At 40.6% G+C, this 24364-nt stretch overlaps 1 protein-coding gene across 1 annotated transcript in view; it reads right to left on the bottom strand.

Annotated features, from left to right (window-relative positions):
* Nucleotides 1-1030: 1030 nt before the first annotated feature.
* Nucleotides 1031-24364, bottom strand: part of LOC119538652 (NACHT, LRR and PYD domains-containing protein 1b allele 3-like) — a 41803-nt gene continuing 18469 nt past the window's right edge. Inside the window, exons 4-16 of the mRNA XM_037841791.1 lie at nucleotides 20623-20664; nucleotides 20190-20219; nucleotides 17170-17214; nucleotides 16503-16549; nucleotides 16344-16393; nucleotides 15842-16059; nucleotides 15478-15728; nucleotides 13026-13160; nucleotides 10158-10296; nucleotides 7024-7077; nucleotides 6674-6754; nucleotides 4082-4354; nucleotides 1031-2459 (exon numbers count right to left, since the gene is read on the bottom strand). Of these exons, the coding sequence (XP_037697719.1) occupies nucleotides 2440-2459; nucleotides 4082-4354; nucleotides 6674-6754; nucleotides 7024-7077; nucleotides 10158-10296; nucleotides 13026-13160; nucleotides 15478-15728; nucleotides 15842-16059; nucleotides 16344-16393; nucleotides 16503-16549; nucleotides 17170-17214; nucleotides 20190-20219; nucleotides 20623-20664 (1385 nt within the window). The 3' untranslated portion in view covers nucleotides 1031-2439. The remainder of the gene's footprint in view (nucleotides 2460-4081; nucleotides 4355-6673; nucleotides 6755-7023; nucleotides 7078-10157; nucleotides 10297-13025; nucleotides 13161-15477; nucleotides 15729-15841; nucleotides 16060-16343; nucleotides 16394-16502; nucleotides 16550-17169; nucleotides 17215-20189; nucleotides 20220-20622; nucleotides 20665-24364) is intronic.

Below are 24364 nucleotides of genomic sequence, written 5' to 3'. Positions count from 1 at the left end.
ATTTCTTTTGACAAACGGCTTCCATGGCTATGGGCAAGTTCAAAACCCACTGATCTAGTTCAAGCCCCTCTTGTTAAGATTTTATAAGTAACAAAATCATCTTTTAGATTTCCAAACTTGCTTGAAAATAAAGGTTTTAAAAATATAGAGCATACCCCTGTCTAAAAATGAAACTCATGCCGGAGGTTGCAGCAAACATCAAGAATGGGCTTCTGCAGAACAAAGATGGCTGACTGCCTCAAGGCTTCCTAACTGTCCATTTATGTTATGATTGGGACATCTTTTAAGCCTGAGTCTACACTGGGTGGCACTGGAGGCCCCAGAACAGAAGCAGGACGAACCACAGAGCTCCTGTCTGGAATCCAGCCCCAGGGTCTCTAGCGTCAGCAGCTACAGAACCAACAGAAGTTCTGAAGCCATGGGGTATGGGCCAGTTCTGCAAACTCCTGTCATTAGGAACACAATCCCAGGAGTAAATCCCCAGTAACCCGGCTGGGATCAGGCCCTTGAGCAAGCAGTGCGCTGCTTCACCCCAAGAAGAATTTCCAGGCTAAGCTAACTGCTGAAAACCACCACCACCATAAGAACACATTTAACAATCAGCAAACACAGTGGCCTCCTGAGAGAATGGAGTGAAAACCTGCTTCCACCGAAAAAAGCAGGGGAGGAAGCTTTTACCCTAAAGCGGTACAACAAAATAACAGAGAGTCCCTAGATATTCAGAAAAATCCCCGTTAGAGAGATGCACAGTTAAGCAACTAATATGAATCTGTCTGGTTTTAAATAAAAACACATCCTCCCATCACTATAGGGGCGGAAACAAAATCATTCCTGTAGTGAAAGGGTTAGGGCTTCTCCTGAACCTGTGCACAACTGGGTGAGCAAGTCTACACTGACCTGATCTCAGTCCAAGAATCCGAGAGCTGGGATCAAAACCAACTAATGCCCAAAACAGTCAAGATAAAAATAATCAAGGACAACAGTGCTTTAAATACATACATGTAAATAATAATACAAAGAAAACATAAGCTCTGTACAGATGCAGATTTATTTTTCTTTCCTTCATCCATAGTTTGAAAAAGGTTGAAATCAGCTTATATATACAGTACTTCTGAAATTACACTTTTCTTTTGATAACAACTTAACAAAACAAAATAATAAAAATTAAAAATTCGAGTTAAGTATTTTATGTTTCTGGATGTTAAAATTGCATGTGTTTCTTAAAATATTGTACAGTTTTTAAAAAAATCTCATAAAGTCACACTGATCTGGATTCCACAGGATCCCTGACAATTCAAATATGTTCTTTCCTATAAAGTGAATTTGTTCTTCACAGGCAAAACAACACTTAAAATGTGTTTCTCTGATTAATTCATTGAGATTTATTTTATTCCCCAGCCAATGTCTCCAGAAGACTAATGGTAATGTATGATTTCTTCAAATAAGTTAACAAAACATTAATCACCACATGCATGATTCTGGGATAGTGACAATATCTATACATATAAAAAATGTTTCACCAATTAACAAGAGCCAATGTGGCCCAGTTTTCCCTGGGGCAAGTCTTCTTCAAGAAGAGATGACAGTTTTCCCTTGGTCCTGCTAAAGCTATTTCTGAGGAGCATTTCTCCCACAGAAAGTAAATGATCCCAGAGTGAAAGTCAAGAAATACAGTGTTTGACCTGGTGATTTCAGAAGGTTGTTGAAATCTGAAAGGACTCTCTAAAGATCCAACTAATCTTATCTCCCTGTGAGATAAGGAGATCCCTTTGAAAGTGCATACCACCATACATTCCTTTCTAATCATCCTAGGACCTGATAATATGATCTGGTAACAGTTTAACAGACTGTTAACCAGACAGGTTAGTAATCTAAGATATAGAAATCATATCCCACACAAAAAGATACACTGTACCAGGGGCATGTGTGCCTGTCTGTGCGGGAGCTAAAAGAACTCAAACCTCTTTTCATTATTAATGCCAATATGAAAGAAGCAGAACTAGATTGGAACAAATTTAAATACACCATGCCTTAACTGCTAAAATGTTTCAAACACTTGATACGAATTTCATAGTTCACAGACTCCCAAAGGAAAATCCCCATAGTTCTCACCTGACTGAGTTGACAACGTCATTTTAAGCACCCGTTGTGAGTGTACTTGTTTTGGTGGGGGAACAGGAAGGGATGGTGTGAGCAGGAGATGCACACAGAAAAATCTCTATATTATAGAGTGTTTCTCCTCTGAAAGTTTTGCAACTATTTTACATTCCTCTTGTCCCTGAATAATGTGAATTGTGGAAGGGCTGACTATAAAAGAAGCTGTTTCCCCTGTCTGGTGAAGTTCAAGGTCTAATCAAGTCTTTAACCAATTACTAGTTGAAACGGCCTTTTGCAGATGAAAGTTCCTGAGGCTTCCTTTTTCAGTTCATCTTCCAAACCTCACGTTTCCTGTAAAAAACCTAACAAAAGAGAAAAATTCAGGACTTCATTATTGAAAAAAAATGAGGTAGTGGGGTTGATTTTAAAGAAAATCACTTGTCCATCCATTTCAAAAAACTTTTGGAATTGACAGGTTTTTCCTGAGCTGAAGATAAGCCACTATAACTTAAAAGTTGTGGTTAACAAGATGCTAAAACATTCTGATAAAAATACAAAATGCAGCCAATTAACTAGACATTTTGGCTAAATCATTACAAGGGCATAAAACAATAATGGTGGATTTTGGGTTTTTATTTTCATTTTTATTTTTTTCCCCTTCAGTGAAGGGATTGTACTAAAAAACTTTCATGATCCTTTTCAATGCTTAGAAATGTCACAAACTCATTTATGGCTCTAATGTTTCAGCAAGTCTCCAGTGAAGTCAGGAGCAGGGAAAAACACAAAACAATTACCAGTTACAAAGGGCTGGTGAGATAGCTGGGTTTCCAGAATCTCCCTTTGTTGGATGAGGCTGTTTATTTGGATATCAGAGAAAAATGGCCATTGTTGTGAACAGGCAGAAATGCCTATATGCAAATAAGCAGATTTCCACATGCGAGCCTCAGTAATTTGCATAATTTCAACATATCCAAGAATAAGAATGAAAAACTTGTTATTGCAACTATTTGCTGGAGGCTTCTGCATCCCAGGACGACAGGGTAACAGACGTCAGAAGTCCTCCCCCAAAGTGGGGCTGGGGGAGTTCCAAAAACTTGCCTACCATGTGTGAAAAACCTCCAGAGAGATGACCTCACGAATTACCTTCCATCGGGCCTTCTGAAGTGTTTTCCACATTTATGTCCTTTACAAAATAAAAAGCCTAAAGAGAATTCCAAATAAAAACCTCTTTCTGACTTCTTGAGGCACTGAGAAGCGACACTACATTCGTTAGCCATGGAAAGGATATAAAATAAAGTTTTGAATTGGTTTGAACTCAGGCATAACATTGTGCCAAGACAAGCCGCACAGGCGCACACAGACACACACACACGCGTGCGCACATGCTTGCACACACATTCACACACACACACACACACAAAGCGCTTAGAAACAGCTGAAGGAACTGTGTGGCTTTCTGGACGGAGACCAGAAATGACCTTTCAGCCCTCCCTGGTCCCTTTCTTCCCTGCTTTAGACTCACTGGTGCCACCCAGTGGCCTCCCTGAGCACTGCTTCAACAACACAGAAGGCCGTGAAGTCTCCCAGTTTCATCTCAAGCACCATGCTGACTTTAATCTGTCCCTTACTGGGTGTGCCTCATTATCTGCTAGAGCTTTATATGCATATCTCCCTCATTCTCACAACAAACCCAGGACATAAGGGTTTTTGCATCCATTTGACAGATGAGAAAAGAGAGGCTTAAAATTTGGTTAAGAATTTGCCTATAGTCACTAAACTAGCCAGCTCTTTAGCTGGGATTTGAACTCGTTTTGACTCCACTGCACAAAACATCTTTACTTTTGTTAGGGAAATTCACATGGTTACTGCCGCCTTGGCATAAATTCTCTGAACCCAAGCTTCTAACCAACAAAGCAACACATTCTATAGTAGAGATCTGCTGTTCCCAGGGTCCAAGTAAACGACCAGTTAAGTTCCTGCTCACCTTCCAGCACACCTTGAATTTCAATGGAAACAACGTTTTTCAAGCAGTTATATAAATTCTGGGCTGTGGCATTACAATGCTCCTTTTCTTGCCACTTCTTCAGCATCTTAAACTTATAGATTGTAACATCATCTTTCTTCTCCCGGATATCATCAATATCGCTAATCTCCAACTCCAGGTTGGCAATAGCAATTTGTATCCACTCCTCCCCCAACTTCCCAGCCAGGGTGATCAACTGAGCATCTGTTAACAGCGTTCTACTCTTCGCTCCATCTAAAAGCAAATGAGGAATTTAGTAATTCAACACTTCCACCATTTTAAGCAATTTACAATGAGAATATACTCTCCTTATTAAAAAAATAATAGTGCACCGTGACTTGAAGACTTTAACTGCTTTAAAAACACATTTAAATGCCCCGAATCCCTGCTTTCCAAGCTATTTTAAGGACTAAAGGGAACTATTTCATATAAAATAACATTCTGGGGTATTATGTTCATGACAGTTCAGGGAAATGAGACTATTTTACACAAATCAGGTTGGAATAAAATAAAATACGCACCAGAAATAATGTGTCTAACAAAAGAAAAACACACACTCTTTCCCTTGCCCACCTCCGTGTCTTTATCTAAATGTTAGCACCACACACATGAACACTACCTTACAGCCATTAAGCGGGGCAACAAAAGATCTGAATTCTAGTCTTCATTATGTCATTTTTCAGAATTTGGGGGAAAAGCACATTCCGCACAAAAGTCATGAAATGGTTTTTGCAATATTTGTTCTCTTAGAAACAAGTGTCACAAACTTGGAAGGGCATATATTTGCCAATGCAAACCACAGGCTCCATGAAAAATATTAGCCCTCTCATAAAGCTACTTTTTCTGCCTTCATGGTTTTTAACATGTGATATAGTGCAGTGCAGCTCACTAGTTACAAAGTTTCTGTGAAGGATCCTCCAGGCATTGCAAATATGGAGGCGGCACTGGAAGGGAGTGAGAAGTAACAGAGAACCTCCTTGCGCCTTCACCTAGACCCCCAATACTTATGCTCACATGTAGCCAATAATTTATTAATGTAAATCTAACACCTGTTCTTGGCCCCTTCCCCACGTCACAGGGTCTTTTCTCTGTCAACCGTCTAGCTCGAAGAATGGGCTAAAAAAGATGGGAGACGCCCTCTAGTGGTCTCCTAATACATGGTAGCTTGCTCCTGGCTCCCAAGCTTGTACTGGAAGGAAAATTGCATGGAGAATCCATTAAAACTGCAGGTTCTCAGGACCATCCCCAAACCTACTGTATCAGATTCTGAACCTAAATTTTTAACATGATTTCAAAGTGATTCTGTTAAGGTTGAAACCAGACCATACTTTAAGATCCACTACAGTGATATCCTGAGCCTGTTTTTATACTACTAGAACAGTGACTTGATAACTCAAAGAATGTTGTGAAAATACCAAACAAAAGTTAATCTTTATTAATCTGTTTATTTCAGTACCATGCTGTCTAAATAACAATGCCTTAATCTTTCTAAGTAGTATTAGAGTGAGAATTAATTCTATTTTCTAGCTGCTTGTTATGGGAGCTAATTTCAAATAGCCTAATAACTGTATGAAATAAGAAAAACTTTTCCTATATATTAATCTAATATAGAATTACGTCTGAATTTAGTTAATTTAAAAAATAATTTTAGAACCTCATTTTTTTGATGTCCATAAACAATTAACATTTCTATAATGACATATGTTAAATCACACACATCTCTTCCTCCCAACTTCCTGTTCTAGAAAGCAGAGAACATCTCATTTCACTTTAAAAAGAAAGAAGTTATCTGCTTTTAGATTCACACTCCCTTACAACAATGCTAAAAGAAAAGTTGTTTTGATGAAAGAGTTAATTTGGGGAATTACATAAGGCCCCTAGAGCCTATAGATCTTGTCTCATACAATCTGTAAGTGGGGTTTTTAAACTTAGGTTTGTGAATTCTAAATGGACTTGAATTTTGAGCTATACAGCCCATCTTGCAGCTCCTTGGAGTACTGTTGCTAAATGTTTTAAATCTCTATTGTATTTTCACAGCTATTGGCTCAAACGATATCAAACCTAGGTCTTCTGCCATTTAACGTGAAAGATATTTAAGTCGCAACTCATCACCTGTACTTGAGTTAGAGGTTTTCCACCTGGGACACAGCTGATAACTGCAGCCAATGAATGCTTACACAGGCACTCACACTCGTTACTCATTGAATGAACACCCATTGTCTTCTTATAAGGCTCCATGCTCAGTGCTATGGGAGATGTAAAGATGGACAGGCCATCCTCCAACCTTAGGGCTTGTAAGGGGGCCTTCCCATTCTGCTTAGGCTGAGTGAAGGGAAGCAGTGGGAGGTCAAGCTAAAAAGTAGCCCAGGGCAGAGCGAGGAGGGGCCCTTCCTCCAGGCCTAAGGGGTGGGGACACAGGGAGAAGGGTCTGAACCGTGGCAGGCAGGGAGGACACACACAACCAGGCTGCGGCTCCGGAAAGAGCACCCCTGCAATGTGTGGGTGGAAGACCAGGGGAAATAATTTATAGCCACAAGTGACATTCATACAAACCTGAGGCATCAACCTGCTTCATTCTTTTGTCATAGACCCCCTCGTCAGCTAAGCTGCTACTCATTTTTCGTCGTCTGTTACCTATAAAAAAAAAAAAATCAACAAATTTGCCTATCCTTATGTTTCTTATTTTCTACCCGCCTTTAGTCTGGAAAGAAGAAAAAAGTCAACATTCAGGTAGAAACACATTGGAAAATGATTCAAAGGTTGTTTAGATGATTAAGAAATTTACGGAATACTTAAAAGATCTTCGATATAATACATTTGTGCAGCAAAATAAAAGCGCTAGTCGATGGAAAGAATGGAAGAGTGGGTTAAAGATCGTTTAATGTCCAATTGCTGGCACTTACCACTTATGCTGGTTTTTGGAATCTTCTGATTCTGATCATGCTGAACCCAGTCACCTGTAAAAGTACAATAAACATCAATTGGAAAAAGTGGTATGAAATTTGAATTAAAGAAATTCAATTTGTAAAAATGTGTGAGGCTCCAGGGTCTTGGGAATCTGTCTCTAAACTTCAAACCTGAGTTTGGGGTTTTAACTTGATGTGTACATAAGTGCACTGGGCTTGCATTTTGGGGATAATTGACAAGTGCTCCTTCCAACATGTCTTCTAGGGCAAGTGTTTCCCAAACTTCTATTCTTTGAATACCACCAGTTGAAGTGTTATTTACTGAATATTTCCTTAAATCGATAATATTACTACTGTAAATGCAACACCAGTATCATTTGACATAAGAAGGGAGCCATAAAAATAAACATTTGCTTATTATAAATAAACATACTCATATTTATAAATATCAACAATGTATTTATCTATATGAACCCCACCTAAAATAATCTTGTCCATAATCATTCTATACTTTGGAAAATACTATACTTGGGGGTTTCTTTCCTGACACTTCATTGCAATTCAATACCCCTTCCCTGTGGGGAATTCAGCCTCAGCTCTAACAGGTGTCTGCAGCTCATGCAGGGCTTGTATAGGCTCCTTTAATGAAGATGCCTTAATAGTAATGAATAATCTCAATTAACCATTGGCTTAAGCCTGAAAACAATAATGGAGACCAGAAATATCTCACAATGAATAGAGTATTATTAAAGAAGTTTTTTTAAAAAACTTAAACATAACAAGAGGCCTTATAAAATAGTATTTAAAACTATCAAGAGAATTATCCTTAGTCTAGGATATGTGTTATTCAGGTTGCTACATGTTAAATACTTCCATCACTGTAGCATTTACATGAATTAAAAGGTAACATCTTTCAGATTCATTTATTTGAGCAAATCAATGAATAGCAAGGAAAAACAAAGCAATCACTAATACAGAAAGTTCCAACTAGGATTCTTCATGTGTAGGCAATTTTATCTTGGATAAAGGCCTATTTTGAACTGGCTTTAAGGGTCTATTATTGAGAATAAGAAGTAATCACTTGTACAGAAGGAGATCAACCTTAAACTAGAAGAACTGAGAGTTCCAAAACTATTAGATCAGTTCTCATTTCTACAGTATAAAGATATGACAGGAAATATACTTGATTGAACATAGAACTGAATCTTGGAAAGAAAGACATAAATATATGGCTGTCTCACACAGCGCTCATTCCCTCCATCATCAGTATTTACCGAACTTATTTGTCCATGGACAACCCAACTGGAACAGATTCAAATATTGTTCAGATAACTATGAGATTTACAAAATAATTAAGAGATTCTTGATTTTACTACATTTGTGCAGCAAAATAAAAATTCTAGGACACAATTAGCAAAATAATAAAATTAAAATAGAAAAAAGGCAAAGAAGAGAATAAATAAAATTCAATCAATTCAACAGATAGAAAAGAAGGGGGAAAAAAGAGCAAAAAAAAAAAAAGAACATGGTAAATAGAAACACAAAATATGGCTGAAATAAATCTAAATATGATATAAAATAAATATAAATAAATATTATTAACAAATCTGTATAATAATATATATAATATATGTATAATAAAAAAATTCTAGAGGACAGAAGGAATAGAAGAGTGGGTAAAATCTGTTTAATGTTTAACTATCAGCACTTACCACTTGTACTAGTTTAGAATGATATTATAGGCAACAATGGATTATGTGTGATATCAGGTAAGAGCTAAAGGATCATAATCCAAAATGCAAGTGATGCAAAAACAATTTCCACTATGAACCTCTGGCACTGGGAGGAGGGAGGTGGTACCATCTGCAGGTGAGGGCCCTGCAGCACCAAGCAGGTTGAGGGACCAGCCCTTGGTCCCACAAGGAGACAGCTGATTCCAGGGCTGTAACAAGACCCCAGGAGACCTTACCCTCAACCCACTGTTGCTGCATCCCTTTTGATTTCAAAATGTGTTCTCTATACTCATGTCTGTTGTTCTAACAACTTCCTTCAACTAGAATCTAGAGGTCAAGCTCAGATGGGCCTTAGGAGGCCGGAGCAGCCATCTGGTATCCCCACCATTCTCCCCCATCCCAGAGGAGGTCCTTATGAGCTCCAGCCTCCTCCAGCTTCTCCCAGAGCTGGGGAGGATGTTAAAAGGTATAGTTGCCAGGGGGCTTCCCAGCACCAAAATACTAACTAAGGGAAATGCAGTCACACACCAAAGCTTTAATCATACAGAGCAGGTGCTATCAGTTGAAATCCAAGCAGGTAGGGACAGACAAATTAGAGATGTAATTAGCCAAAATGCAGAACTACTCCCAAGCCATGAGAGAGACCTTGTCAGAAGAACACTAATCCACCATTGTGGGTTGAATTGTGTCCCCCAAAGAGCTACGTTGGCAGTTCTAACCCCCAGGACCTCAGAATGTGGCCTTGTTGGGAAGTAGGATAATTGCAGATGAAGTTAGTTAAGATGAGGTCAAACTGGATTGGGGTGGGACCTAATCCAATGTGACTGGTGCCCTGATAAGAAGAGGGAAATCTGGAGACACACAGACACAGGGGAGAATGCCACATTACGACTGAGTCAGAGACTGGTTGGCAAACCCACAAAAGCTAGGGAGAGGCAAGTAAGGATTATCCCCTGAAGATTTCAGAGTGATCATGGCCTTTCCAACAACTTGATTAAGGACTTGTGGCCTCCAGAACTATGAGACAATACATTTCTGTTGCTCTAAGCCACATGGTTGTTATGGCAGCCCTAGGAACTGATACATTCTCACTGAAATATCTAAGATCACAAACTCTCAGCAGTTGAAAAAGTAACAAATGCCGTTCTGCTGGTGGCTGAGCCCGCCCACTGTCTGAAGCCACCCCACACTCACGGCATGACCTCCAGGGAGCTGGGCTGGGGGACCTAGAGAGCCAGAGCCAGCATTTCTGTTCTAGCAGCTGGGACTTTTTATTTTTCCTAATCAAATCTTTAATAAATGTTACAGTGATAAATCAGACAATCACGATATATATTTCCTTTCCCACTCCTCTCCCTCCCCAAATCAGAGTTTTTATTCAAGATACAAAACACTTACATTCTCTCAGTTTTGCTTTCCATACAATTTCCTCGGAATCCATTTCAACTAAAAGTAATTTAAACTCCACTGGTTGCTCCAAATACACTTCAATGTAACTTTTCAACTTTAAGAGTGAACCATCAACGAATTCAATTTCCTTTAAAAGAAGGGATTTTTTAAAATTACAAAGTTGCATTAGTTGACAACATAAAATGTCAAGATAAAGCACAATGACAATTAAAAGAGATTAATGCTTCCTTGAAGGCTAACTGAAATTTTGACCGTAGAAATCCCACACTTTAATCACACTTTCTTTTTCTTTTGCTTCTAAACCTCCTTATCCAGCCTGTTTTTCTACTTCATTAAGGCTTCCAGTCTCTTGACTATTTTTCTAAAGCCTGATTTTTCAGCTCTTTCCTGATATCAATGTATCACATTCCCAAACTGGAACACATGTTCACCCATCAGTCACCATTTCCTAAATACTTTTAAATTTCCTCACCATCTTTTGCTTACATCATGCCCAACCTGTAATTGATCCAACATTTATAGAACTATTCTTAGTAGTTTAGCTGCATTCCCTCATTGAGTACCACCTTCTCCAACAAATCCTTTATCACCATTTTCTGGATTATGAATCTCAAAGAAGCTTATTAACTTGCCCAAGTCAACATCTAAGAAGAGATGGAACTGGGATTTGAATCCATCCTACTGCCCCCTACCTTCTACCTCCTTTTTTCCTTTCTAGACTAGCTACCAACTCTGAGAGAAAAAAATACATTTAAAAAAAAAAAAAATCACTTAACTGTACTGGGCATCATTGTTATAAACTGATGGTCTTAACCAGTCCCTGCTGGCTCTCCTTCCCTTTCTGTTCCAAATCTCCACCACTATCCTCACAACCTTCAGAGGACCACCAAAGCCTATAAAGTCAACTCAACACCCTGCCTCAGTCTCACTCTTTCCAAAGCCTACACGTTCCCACCCCCCCACCCCTGAACTACCCCAGTGCTGAGCCCCAGCTGCACAGTCCCTTTGCCACATCTATGCATTTGAGCTTCCCTCCTTGCTCAGTGAGTTCCTTCACCCTTCAAGCCCAAAGCAAATGTCACCCACTAGTGAAGCCTTCCCGGAAACCCACTGTACTTTGTGTCTGTGTACTGTTTCTCCCACTAATGTGGAATCTTTCAAGGAAAAAGTGTGACCTACTAATATTTGAATTCTTAGCTTATTCCCAGGGCTGACTTGTAATCGGCACTTTCAATAAAAGCCTGTTAAATCATTAATGATATAAAACTAACAAGAATCCAATATTTGCAGTTTTACAACTTTCAAAGCACCCCAAAACCATTTCTGTATTTGATCCTTAAGCAATTCTGCGAAACTATTCCCTTTTCTTAAGTCAGAAATATGGTTAAGAGATTTGCCTGAAAGCACACAACCAGGGGCAGAACTGGGGCTATTTAAAATCCTCCAGTCATCTTTGTAAGAAAGGACTCCTGGGGAGAGACCATTGCAATCCCCTTCCTGGGTAGATTCACCCATTCAACACCTACTATTCCTTCTCCTCATGGTTCTTAATGTAGGCAGCACATTACAATCACCTTGGGAGCTTTTGACAACCCCAATGCCCAGGACATCCCCAGGCCAATTAAGTCAGTATCTCTGGAGGAAAGACCCAGGCTACGGTATTTTTTAAAGCTTCCCAGGTCATTCCACTGTGCAGCAAATGCTGAGAATCACTGCTGGAAGCAAACCCATTAATTTTGATGCCACCTTCCAAGCCAGGCTGCAGTTTGCCTCTTCTGTTTCTCTCAATGTAGGAACTGCCAGGGCTTGACCACCTTGGTAGGACTGAGAATCAACCTCTCAGATCCCAATGGCTGTTTCTTTCATACAAAGAGAACATTCCCTTTGCCACATTTAAGCATTTGAGATTCCCTCTTCGAGGAGAGTGTGCCCATGGCAGCAGGAGCCCAGGGAAGATGGGACTCCGGGGTCAGACTAACTTAGATCAGGTATGTGAACTGGGCAAATCACACACCTTTGTACATTAGTTTCTTTAGCCCATTGCTGTGAGCCTCAAATGACAAAATGACACTGGGTGTGAAGAGACTCTTTGGAACAGGAAAGACCTGTCTACATTCTAAGATTAGAGAAGACAACCTGACTGCTTCTACAGGGGACTCGGCAACAATGCAACATAGACCATCACAATTAGTTCTTGCTTGCTTCACATTTTAATTTAATGGAATCAAAACACACTTTCAACTTTTCAAAAATGAGAAAAAAATAACTAAGCAAAAAGAGTTGTACAAAAGGAATTTCCACAGAGAATTCTAGATAAGCCATGACACACACCAGAGTGCATGTTAAAAGTACGTTTCAAAAATAACTTAGTCATTGAAAGAAATTAAAATCACTTAAAAATGTCATGGAGTATACACTGAATAAGAATAAACCTAAAGACAATTTGTTGCCATAAACTATCTTTCAAATGCCTTTCTGGTAAGAAAAGCCCAATATCCCTCACTAGTAACTCCATCCCGTTAACCTTTAATGTTTGTGTGATTTAAATAAAACTTAAGTTTTCTTATTCCTTTGAAGCTAAAATTGTTTGGAGAAATTAAATTCAAGAAAATTTAAAACTTTTCTTAAAGGGAAAAAGACTGGATAGTCTACTTTTGCAGTGGTAATAGATTAATTCTAAAATTCAACACCAACTTTAGAATAAGCTACAAATTAAGCAAAACAATTGCCTTCTTTTAAAGAGGGAACTGAAAAATGAGAATGAAATGCATTATTTCAAAACCTAAAAATAACACGCTATCTAACAAATATACATCCCAGCTGCTGATCCAAAGTTGTTTTTTTCAAAATATATACCTCTGGGGTAATTTCAGCTTCTGGTTCACTGATCAGTCTGTATTTCTTCCCATTCTGCAATAACTTCTGGCAAACAGGAGGCTTGTCGATTTTCATGAATCTCTTAGAGGAGTGCTTTACAGACTTGGAAATATCCTAAAGGTTGAATGAAATTAAAAGGTTTTGAAATTCATCAGCAACAACTGTGAAAACTGTATGACTCCAAGCAGTGCATGTGCCAGACTGCATCATCTTCACTCCCTTCTACAAAATGCCAGCACTGGAGGAACTTGTGCAGTAAAGTCACAGAGGCTGAAGCACTTGTGAACTGCACTTCAGGCTCCTGGCTCTCTGGACAGCCTTCTGCAAAAACCCCACAGCCAAAAGCAAAACAGGTATCCTGTGTGGTACCAACAACTCTCTCGTAAAGGATGTGAGACAATTAAATTGGCACTAGCATTTTGCCCTGATACTAATCATATGCCTTTCATGTAAACAGGATGGAGCTAGCTTACCAGACACAGCTCCAGTCTACGCAGGGTTTCTCTACCCAGTGCTTTATATAATTTTCATCTTATTCTCACAACTACCCCTCTGACTTGGCCCGAGAGGGGACAGTGGCATTATGTGTATTGTTCAAATGCCACCGTGAGGTTACAGTACTTGTTGGCCTGAGCACACCTCAGGCAGCTGTGGAGCTGAATTTGAAAGTTAGGTTTCCTGGAGGCAAAGTTCAAGGAGAGCTTTTCCTACATAGAAAAATCCATCCAAGAAGGATGGTGTAAAAATAAAACATCAGCAGGAAATCCTGCCTTAACCATGCTAGTCTCCCTATTGTTCTCAGTCATATCCCCCACTGGGTTTCCTGATACAATCAGCTCTTTACCCCACTTACCAGGAAGTATGCGTAAGGTCCTTTTAATCAACTTATTTTTTAAAATATAAATCTCATTGAAGAACAAGACTTATTCCGAATATGTGCTAATAATACTGTAGAAGGGACTATTATCTGTGGTAGATTGAATCATGTCCCCCACAAAGACATGTCCAAGCCGAAGCCTTGTCCTGTAAATAGCCATTTATAAAAAGAACCTTCGAAGATCCTATTTGGATAAGGCCACACTGAATCAGGGTGGGCCCTAACCCAAAATGGCTGAAGTTTCAAAAGCATATAGGAACTCCAGGCTAGGTAGTCAGGAGGGACGAGAGAAGAGGACAGGAAGAGAGAGCTCTCCAGGTGATGGAGGGCTGCTGGAAAGCCACCACAGAACGCTGCCGGCTCCAGAAGAAAGCGTGGCCCGGCCATACCTTTTGGACCCCTAAGCCTCCACAACTGCGAGACAATAAATTCTTGTTGTTTAAGCCAACCAGTGTGTGGCATTTGTCTCAGCGGCCCTAGCAAACTCAAGCACCACCTTTGAAAACAGAGTTTCCCAACTAAAATTATTCTCTTCAATGAGAATGCAGGAAGCATATTTTATCTTCTTAGAAAGAAACTAAAAACCTATTATTCAAGAATTGTTTTTAATTTAAGAAATACTGCTAATGATAACCAGTATAATTTATTTTTAAAGCAATACAAAACTGCATCCTAAAAACATTGGGAGTAGATAGTTTGATGAAAATTCTGTAATTCAAACTACAACTTACCAACTAGTACAAATTATTAGGGGTCTAATGCTTATTTTTTAAACTCATATCAAACCCTCATTTTCCAACCTGAAAGTATAACCACTGTTTTTTTCTGTCCACTTTGCTTATTTCAGTTCTCCATCCACCTCTACACCCATTACAAAATGTACTAACAGCTGGCAAAGGTAAAGATAACAATAAAAAACGAGATGCAACTTCCACTATTCTAATTTATGTGGAAATTTTAAAGATGGGCCAAACATTACAGCTTTATTCTATTTCTAGAAAATCAGTTCTGAAAACTACTATGAAAATCTAAACCACCTTCTCTCAAGTCACATTGCCTTGCATACATTAGGTGCTTAATAAACATTTGCTGCTATGAAATCCAGAATGTTAAATCAATGAACCATTGGTCAATTTTTACTTAAAAAGAAAAAAAAAAAATTGTCCTAAAATAAGTTATCCTGTGCTATGCATCTTATATGAGGAGCTTTGGACTAAAGAGAAATTTCAAGTCACACTACGCTTAACCATGTAGAAAATACATGGCCTAAGCTGGATGATTAGGCAATGCTCTCCAAGGCCAGGTCTGTATTCTACCCACCCCCACCTCTGAATAGTATGTCTCATCTGTTATCTTCTCAAAACCATCTACATGAATAAGCAACCATCACGGTCTGATGACTCCACACACACTTAGGCACTGATCTTACAACTTTTGGGGGTAAGCTACAGATCAGATCCACAATGGGGGAACTTACATCAGTAAGGACAGGATCCACCTAAAAGGGGGAACACAAAGTCTTCAGCATTTATTATTCATTTTCATCAGCCTTACCTTGATGAAGGACTCATTATTGGTTGCTATGTAGACACGAAAAGACAAGGAGGGATTATGGTCGATGGTTTTGTACAGAATCACAGCCCCATGGTGGTATACTGCTTCTTCGCTTTGAATAACGGGTCCCACGGGAGAGAGAGAGCTCACATGCCACTTGACATGGGTTGCAGAATGATCCACCGTATATTCTAATGTGGCCCCAGAACTTTTAACATGGAAGACTTTGAACATCATGTTGGCATCACGGTCTATTAAAATATGAAGGTGAGTTAGTGTGCCAGGCTTTGTATCGGTTGCACACACACTCTGGTACATACACACATGCACACACTAATTACACTTTTAGCAAACAAGTACTTACGACCCAAGCAGAGGGAATGTGGAAACTGAATGGAGGTAAGAGAGGCTGGGTCACATTTAACATCAAACAAGGGTCCACCAACAATCCAGGGCTTAACAATGAGGTCTGCATATTTGCTCCAGGACAAAACGCAATACTTGATGTCCACTTTCTTGTTAACCTCAAATATCAGGCCAGTTTCTGTGCACTGATAAACTCCCTCCGTGTCCACCTTCAGTCTGCATTGGACAATAAAGCAAACCTGTTTATTTGTGAATGGAGTCTCCATTGTTTGGTTAAAAGAGGGCTTCTTAAAACCATTTATGTTTTCAATTTAATTCAAAAGCACCAACAGGACTCTATAACACTTTGAAGGAGCATCAAATAAAAAATAAAAAATCCAAGTAATTATGTAAAATGTGTGACAATTATGCTATTTTTATGTTTTTCCTATGTAGGGTTATTTTCATATAGAAAGTTAAACTACTGTGATATTAAGTCTTCTGTAGTCACAACCACTTACAGAAACTGTCCCCGGGAAAGGAGCCTGGGGGTCACTTGTTCATTGTGTTTCTGGAGGAAGAAAAAGTACATATATAAGCCATAAGTAAGTATGGTTGTGTTCGTAAATAAAGCAAATTATAGAAAGCAAATTAGAGAATCATAATTAAAAGATACTTACATTTTCAGCATTACAGTGTTCACAGTGAGACTGGATTTTATTAAATTCTAAATGATGGAGAAAAAGGTTCATTTATATGAATGCTACTGGCATTTTCAACTAAAATTACTTGAGTAAATATGTATGATATGCCCAGGTTACAAAATTCAAGACCCACATGCTCCTCAGCAACACTGGCATTTAAAAGAACATTTTGTAAAAGTGTAAGTTTATACCTGAATCAAAATGGCGTGTGGGCAATTGTTTTTCCTCCCAATCCTCAGTCATAAAAGATACCATCACACATACACTAGCACAAATTCATCAGTGGGTAACTCATGAGCTCCTAAAAGACCCATCTCTAGCTTCACAATCATCAGCAACTTTAGACACATATTGCAACATCTCAGTGAGTTATTTCAATGACATGTCATCATGTTGTGGATCCTACTACATGTGTGACTGAGGACGGGAAGTCTGAGTGTGCCTCTTAAATGTTTCAGTGTACCCCATTTCACACGTAAGGCTTCACCCGATCTTTTTACAAAGCAGCAAAGCAATGGTGACTCTGTCCTCTGCTCTCTCATCCTCCTTTGACCTAATCCTCACACCTTCCTTTCACGCACCAGCATGCAGACAACCAGATGAAAGAGAAGACAAGAGGGCAAGCACGTTGCCTCTCTCTTACCCTGAGCGTAAGACTCCTCGGCGGAAGGCTCTCCTGGCTCTCCATCTGTGGAGAAAATGAGGGTTTAAGGCACAATCATCTCTTGTTAGTGTTATGCATCATGTGGGTCAGCAGCTTGCTGGGGAGCTGCAGCCCCCACTCAAGGGTCATTACGGTGACAGGAAGGCCCAGAACCAAGCTGGAGTCTCGTTATCCCCAAGACCCACCGCACAGCGGGCACGAGCCCTCCAAGCCCTCACCCAGCTAAAGAGAAATTAGCTTGAAGCTAAGAAAGGAATTAACATCTGATTCCAGGCATAGTTAAATGGGAACTACTGTAAGCACCTCTTATCTAGCTGTCACTCAAGGCCCTATATGACCTAACAACCTCCCCTCCCTCACTGCCTCCAAGGCCCTCCTTGCCATTTCTCCCCACAGAAAGCACAGGTCTGACTCAGGGCCTTTGCACGTACTGCCTCCTCCCACAAATGGTCATGCTGCTCCCCTCACTTCGTTCTGGACTCTGCTCCAAAGCTGCCTTTTCAGAGGCTTTCCTGCCACCCCCACTGTCACCCCTCCACCCCTGCTTTACCGGCCTGCAGAGCACTGACTCCCCCCGACAGTCCATGCATTTTACTGTCTCTGCTTCCTGTCTCTCTCCCCACCAGTATGTAAACTTCAGGAGAACTGGGCCCCAGGGCCTGGTCAGTGCTACATGAAGATTTTTGAATGATTTGATTTCCGCAGTATAAAAATGGAATATGAAAGGAAAATAGCAACGAACTTTCCTATTCTCTACACAGGCCACCAGTTGTGTGAGCTTGAGCTCTCTAGCTCTGTAACGAAGCCTCTGGCCTCACTTTGCTCATCTGTTAAATGGGGATGAGAATAATACCACCCCTACGAAGTTGTTGAGAAGATTAAATGAGTTAATACATGAAGGGTCTGTGTGCTCGATGAGTGTTAGGTTAACTGTTATTAATGACTGTTTTGCTGTGGCAATGAGCAGGATCATAAAAAAAAAATTGCAAGAGCTCTAAAACAGACTCTCTTGAAGTAAGACCTCTGTGTCCAATACTTGGTTTTACATCTTAAAGGTGTGAAGTACCAGGAGGGTCACCCATGGGTAATACATCTTGGAAGCCCCCCACAGCTGCTATCACCAAAGCCCCGAAATTCAAACACCCCACTAGGATTTGTTCCAGCCCATGCCACACAAGCCACCTGACAGCTCAGTATATGGGGATGGTGCTCAGGGATCAGGGGCTGCAAGAGACAGCCAGTTTTAAAAGAACAGCATCCAAGATGAAATGATGAATTAAGACAAAAAGTATTCAAAGTCTCGGGCTCAGACACCATAGATCCGAACATCCTAATATCCTGGCACAAGCTCTACCCAAGACAATTCCTCTAATCATATTTCTTTGGCCACTTTCCTATATAGGACGATAAAGTTGTAAATTATGTAATGGCTCTACATCCACATTATATCTTATCCACACTTCATGCTTTTTTCTTGCCATTTGCCTTGAGAGCAGAGAAAGGAAAAGAGGTTAAAAAAATCCTAACTGGCTGGCAAATGCATGTTCCTTGACCAGATCTTTCCAGCCAAAGCAGAAAAATTAATGCAATTATCCCCAACATTTAAACCGTTGCCTCTCCTCAAGTCAAATGACTCGGGAGACCTGAGAGCTCATGCCTGGCCTCAGAGACAAGGCTTCCAGAGGAAGGAACACATAATCACAAGGAAGAAGGGTGGACCTGCCCCCACCCACCTGGCAGCCTATGAAGGCACAAGCATCCCGGAGTGGCTCTGCCAGGCTGGGGTATGTGGAAGCGTAACTCTCAGATCTCATCCCCTGGGTGTCTAATTCGGCAAAGGACCAGAGCCAGCTGGCTCCCTGCCCCATGGGTGTCCTGCCTGACTGCACTAACGTGGGTCTCCAGCCCCATCTTGGGCCTTGCTGACTCCAAGGCACCTGGGTTTCCTGCCCCAGCAAGGCCCTGGCCCAGGCCTGGCTTCTGGACCATGATGTTTCTGCCACTGGACTTTGCATCCCAAGGGCAATCTACCTGTCACCAGCCAGGGACCGCATCAAAAACCTGATTTCAATACACAGCTTTGTAATCTCGTTTCTATCATAAGGCAATCTATGGAGGCTGTGGTTCTGACTCCATAATGTATAAAGAGGCTGTGGCCGGGGGAGACTGGCACACGTTTTTTCCTTAAGGGTATCAGAATGTGGTATCTATACTATGCATGTGATACAGAGATAATTACAGGTTCTTACCAACACATAAAATGATCACAAGGAGCTTAAATTACCTCCACAGGCTCCCCCTTGGGAAACTGCAGACAGAATGAGATTACATACAGAAGGGCTTCTGAGTGGAGATACTTCACTTCTTTGAAAGTATTACAAAGGAGCCTGACTGCCTTGCTACAGTATTTACGCTCATGGGCAGAACAGGTTAGAAGAACTGGAAAAATCATACAGTAAAATGAAATCCATTAAAATACAAGCATTAGTCACTCATAAAACTTTACACGGAAGCTGTGTTTTATATTTAGAATCTGTGTCTTTAAATTGATTGCATACTCAAGTTGTTCTGAGTATGTTACAAACAACCAAAACAGAAAGTCAGAAACTTGAAACCACAAATGGGGCAACATTTTCAGCAGCAAAATAATTTACTCTGTAATAATCTGTGAGCAGTGACCACCACGGAAGGAAGCCAACGCTGCCTGTGGCAACTGCGCAGATTACGTTCCTTGGGTCAATCTTTTCTCTGTAGGGAAGCTATAAAACCAGAATCGTACACACGTAGACTCTTAGTTTCAAGGCAGACCAAGGACATGCTTCTCACATTCCAAGGGTAGTGAGCTCAGAATTTCAAAACACTTAGTCTCCTATGTTTAACTCGATTTTGTATAGCAAAATAAAATGAACAAGCAACTTGAAACTTAAAAATCCAAAGGCTAGCCTTCTCTTTTCCCCTTTCAGCAACAACAAAAAAAATCAGAGGAAGGATATACTCACTTGTTTTTTCTATTTCTGGCTCCTCATTATCTGCAAAAAGAAAACTATCTCAATCAGATTTGTATGACAAATAAGACAAAACACAGGCTAAATGGGAGAATGGGTAAAATGTTTGCCTTTCGCCAATAGCAACCACTTCCTGTTTTTCTTCTTCAGTTCATCCTGTTCTGACACTTTGCTTGCCAATTAGAAATTACTTACCATGTAAGCCCTTTTTCAGGACTCTTCAAAACCATACTAATGATTATTATGTCCTCAAGCAATTAATAAATGATGTGTGCATTGTTTTAGAATAAAAATAAAGGTTCGTAGCAGCGGATAAGAGCTCTGGGATTTTTTAAAAAAAAAAAAACAAAAAAAAATTTTAAAAATAAAGGTTCGTATGTTTGATTACAATTCTATAATTAAAGAAATACATATGTATATTGCTTACCAGATTCACTTTCAGAACTGCTCTCTGAACTGCTGTCTTCTCCTAAATAAAAACATATGCCAGAAGATGAATAAAAAGAACTCTTTAAAAAAAAATCATGCATGTTATAAAATAGAACCAAACCAAACTCAATCAATTTCTTCTTTTCCTCAATTCTTGCTCAGTCTAAAATGTGTCTAGCTTACCTAAAAGAAGCATATTCTTCTTTGGAAATGGATAAAATACATTTTAATTGCTTACGAACTCAAATGACAACTTTGGCTGCAATAATAATTTATTTGGGTACCACTCAAGCTCCACCCACACTTGACCTGTCCCTGTTTCTCCCATCTTGCCCCTGCACTTACACATCCAGAAGGTTCCCATACACAGGTCCAGTGTCACAACAGTGCAGGCAAATCCTGCAGTGTAAACTCCATTTCATAGGACAAAGAGTACAGATTATTCAACTGCTTCTTGGTCCCCAGGACTGCTCTCTCCACTTCCTCACCCCCAGCTCAGTGCCTCAGCCCACTGCAATCAGACTTCTGTTCCCCAAATTCATTCAAAATGGCTCTCTCTATAGAGTTACCATTCGATCCAGCGATTGCACTTCTCGGTATATACCCGGAAGATCGGAAAGCAGTGACACGGACAGATATCTGCACTCCAATGTTCATAGCAGCATTATTCACAATTGCCAAGAGATGGAAACAACCCAAATGTCCTTCAACAGATGAGTGGATAAATAAAATGTGGTATATACACACGATGGAATACTACGCGGCAGTAAGAAGGAACGATCTGGTGAAACATATGACAACATGGATGAACCTTGAAGACATAATGCTGAGCGAAATAAGCCAGGCACAAAAAGAGAAATATTATATGCTACCACTAATGTGAACTTTGAAAAATGTAAAACAAATGGTTTATAATGTAGAATGTAGGGGAACTAGCAGTAGAGAGCAATTAAGGAAGGGGGAACAATAATCCAAGAAGAACAGATAAGCTATTTAACGTTCTGGGGATGCCCAGAAATGACTATGGTCTGTTAATTTCTGATGGATGTAGTAGGAACAAGTTCACTGAAATGTTGCTATATTATGTAACTTTCTTGGGGTAAAGTAGGAACATGTTGGAAGTTAAGCAGTTATCTTAGGTTAGTTGTCTTTTTCTTACTCCCTTGTTATGGTCTCTTTGAAATGTTCTTTTATTGTATGTTTGTTTTCTTTTTAACTTTTTTTTTCATACAGTTGATTTAAAAAAGAAGGGAAAGTTAAAAAAAAAAAAAAAAGAAAAAAGACAAACAAGGAAAAAAAAAAAAAAAAAGATGTAGTGCCCCCTTGAGGAGCCTGTGGAGAATGCAGGGATATTCGCCTACCCCACCTCCATGGTTGCTAACATGACCGCAGACATAGGGGACTGGTGGTTTGATGGGTTGAGCCCTCTACCATAAGTTTTACCCTTGGGAAGACGGTTGCTGCAAAGGAGAGGCTAGGCCTCCCTGTATTTGTGCCTAAGAGTCTCCTCCTGAATGCCTCTTTGTTGCTCAGATGTGGCCCTCTCTCTCTGGCTAAGCCAACTTGAAAGGTGAAATCACTGCCCTCCCCCCTACGTGGGATCAGACACCCAGGGGAGTGAATCTCCCTGGCAACATGGAATATGACTCCCGGGGAGGAATGTAGACCCGGCATCGTGGGACGGAGAACATCTTCTTGACCAAAAGGGGGATGTGAAAGGAAATGAAATAAGCTTCAGTGGCAGAGAGATTCCAAAAGGAGCCGAGAGGTCACTCTGGTGGGCACTCTTATGCACACTTTAGACAACCCTTTTTAGGTTCTAAAGAATTGGGGTAGCTGGTGGTGGATACCTGAAACTATCAAACTACAACCCAGAACCCATGAATCTCGAAGACAGTTGTATAAAAATGTGGCTTATGAGGGGTGACAATGGGATTGGGAAAGCCATAAGGACCACACTCCACTTTGTCTAGTTTAGGGATAGATGAGTAGAAAAATAGGGGAAGGAAACAAACAGACAAAGGTACCCAGTGTTCTTTTTTACTTCAATTGCTCTTTTTCACCCTAATTATTATTCTTGTTATTTTTGTGTGTGTGCTAATGAAGGTGTCAGGGATTGATTTGGGTGATGAATGTACCACTATGTAATGGTACTGTAAACAATCGAAAGTACGATTTGTTTTGTATGACTGCGTGGTATGTGAATATATCTCAATAAAATGAAGATTAAAAAAAAAAAAAAAGTTATGCTCTTAAATCAAAAAAAAAAAAAAAAAAAAAAATGGCTCTCTCCAGTATCCCCACAGGACCGCTAATCCCCAGATCCCGTAGCCCCTGTAGGAAATGGCACTGACAGCTCCATCCTGCCCACTTGTACCTCCACGGTGTCTCTCCTGGTTCTCCCCCAGCTCTCTGAGTGCCCCACACCTGTCTTTCTGCTCCTTTGTGCCATCCCACCCCAATTACCACTCCCCAGGTCCCACTCCCAGCCTACTTTCACACCCCTAAGCCTCAGAAAACACTTCACCTGCTCCCAAATCTGATTCCAACCCCCACCTCCAGAGGCACCCTGGACTGCTCGTAGCAAAGCTGGCTGAGGTGCCCCCTGCACAGTGCTGCCCGGCCAAGTTCACCTCCCCCCCCCACCACTGCTGCCCCTCAGTGGCTCCTCTCCTGCGTTCCCTGGCTCAGTCTCAGGCCTAAGTGAGTAAATACGCGGAAAGTTATTAGCATTATTCTCCCTTCCTCCATATTACTACTGCCCACCAGAACCAAGGATTGGCAACAATTACATGAGAAAGGAAAGATTTGATAATGATGACAACAATAACAGCTTTTTTTTTGTTTTTTTGAGTGCTCCCCATGGTAGACACTGTTTTAACTTCTCTACAGATGTTTACTCATTTAATCCTCATAGTCATGAATGCAGTAAGCAGAGGAAAGTTAAGTCATTTATGCAAGATCACACACACACACACCTCCAGTAAGTCTGGGACTATGATTTGAACCGGGCAGCCTGGGCCTGAGTCTACACTCTTTGGGGCTATTACGCTTTCAAATGGGCTCAATATTACTTGGGTGGTTCCATCAGCAGGAGGTGATGACTGATCAAATGGTGGCAGGAGGCATTTAGTGAGCACCTGTGTAGGGACAGGTGCAGGGGAATCGAGGTGATGAGAAGGGGCCTCAGTCATCCCAGGCTGGCAGCACAGAGCAGTGGTTCTCAACCTTGCCCGAACATTAGAACCACCCAGTGAGCTTGTAAACAACGCTCAGGACAAAGATCCCGTCCTCCCATAGAGGTTCTGATTTAATTGATCTGGGAAGTGGGCCCTGGACATTGGGTTGTTTTGTTTTTTTTTTTAAGTCCCCAGATGATTCTAATGTGCAGCCAGGGCTGAGAACCACTGGACCAGAATCAGCCTGTCTTGATCTGAATTCCCCAAACCTGCACTGCAGGATTACTGTCATCCCACTTTCCTGCCTGCCTTTATAAACACCCAGACTCCATCAGAAGAGCTCCTAAGTACCCTCTAAGACCCAGTTCAAATGTCACTTCTTCTGAAAGACTCACTCCACCCCACTGAGTTAGTTATGCCTCTTCTGTGATCCATCCTACAGTAGTTATCCCACTGCTAAATAGTAGCTACTTGCTTAGCAGTTGTCTTCCCTACTGGTCTGTGAGCCCTGGAGGACCTATTGCTACACAGATGCTCAATAAATGGATGAATGGGTGAACG

This window comes from Choloepus didactylus, chromosome 1 (genome assembly GCF_015220235.1).
Source record: "Choloepus didactylus isolate mChoDid1 chromosome 1, mChoDid1.pri, whole genome shotgun sequence".
NCBI lineage: Eukaryota > Metazoa > Chordata > Mammalia > Pilosa > Megalonychidae > Choloepus > Choloepus didactylus.
The sequence above is the reverse complement of the archived record's forward strand: the minus strand, read 5'-3'. Positions and strand labels throughout refer to the sequence as shown.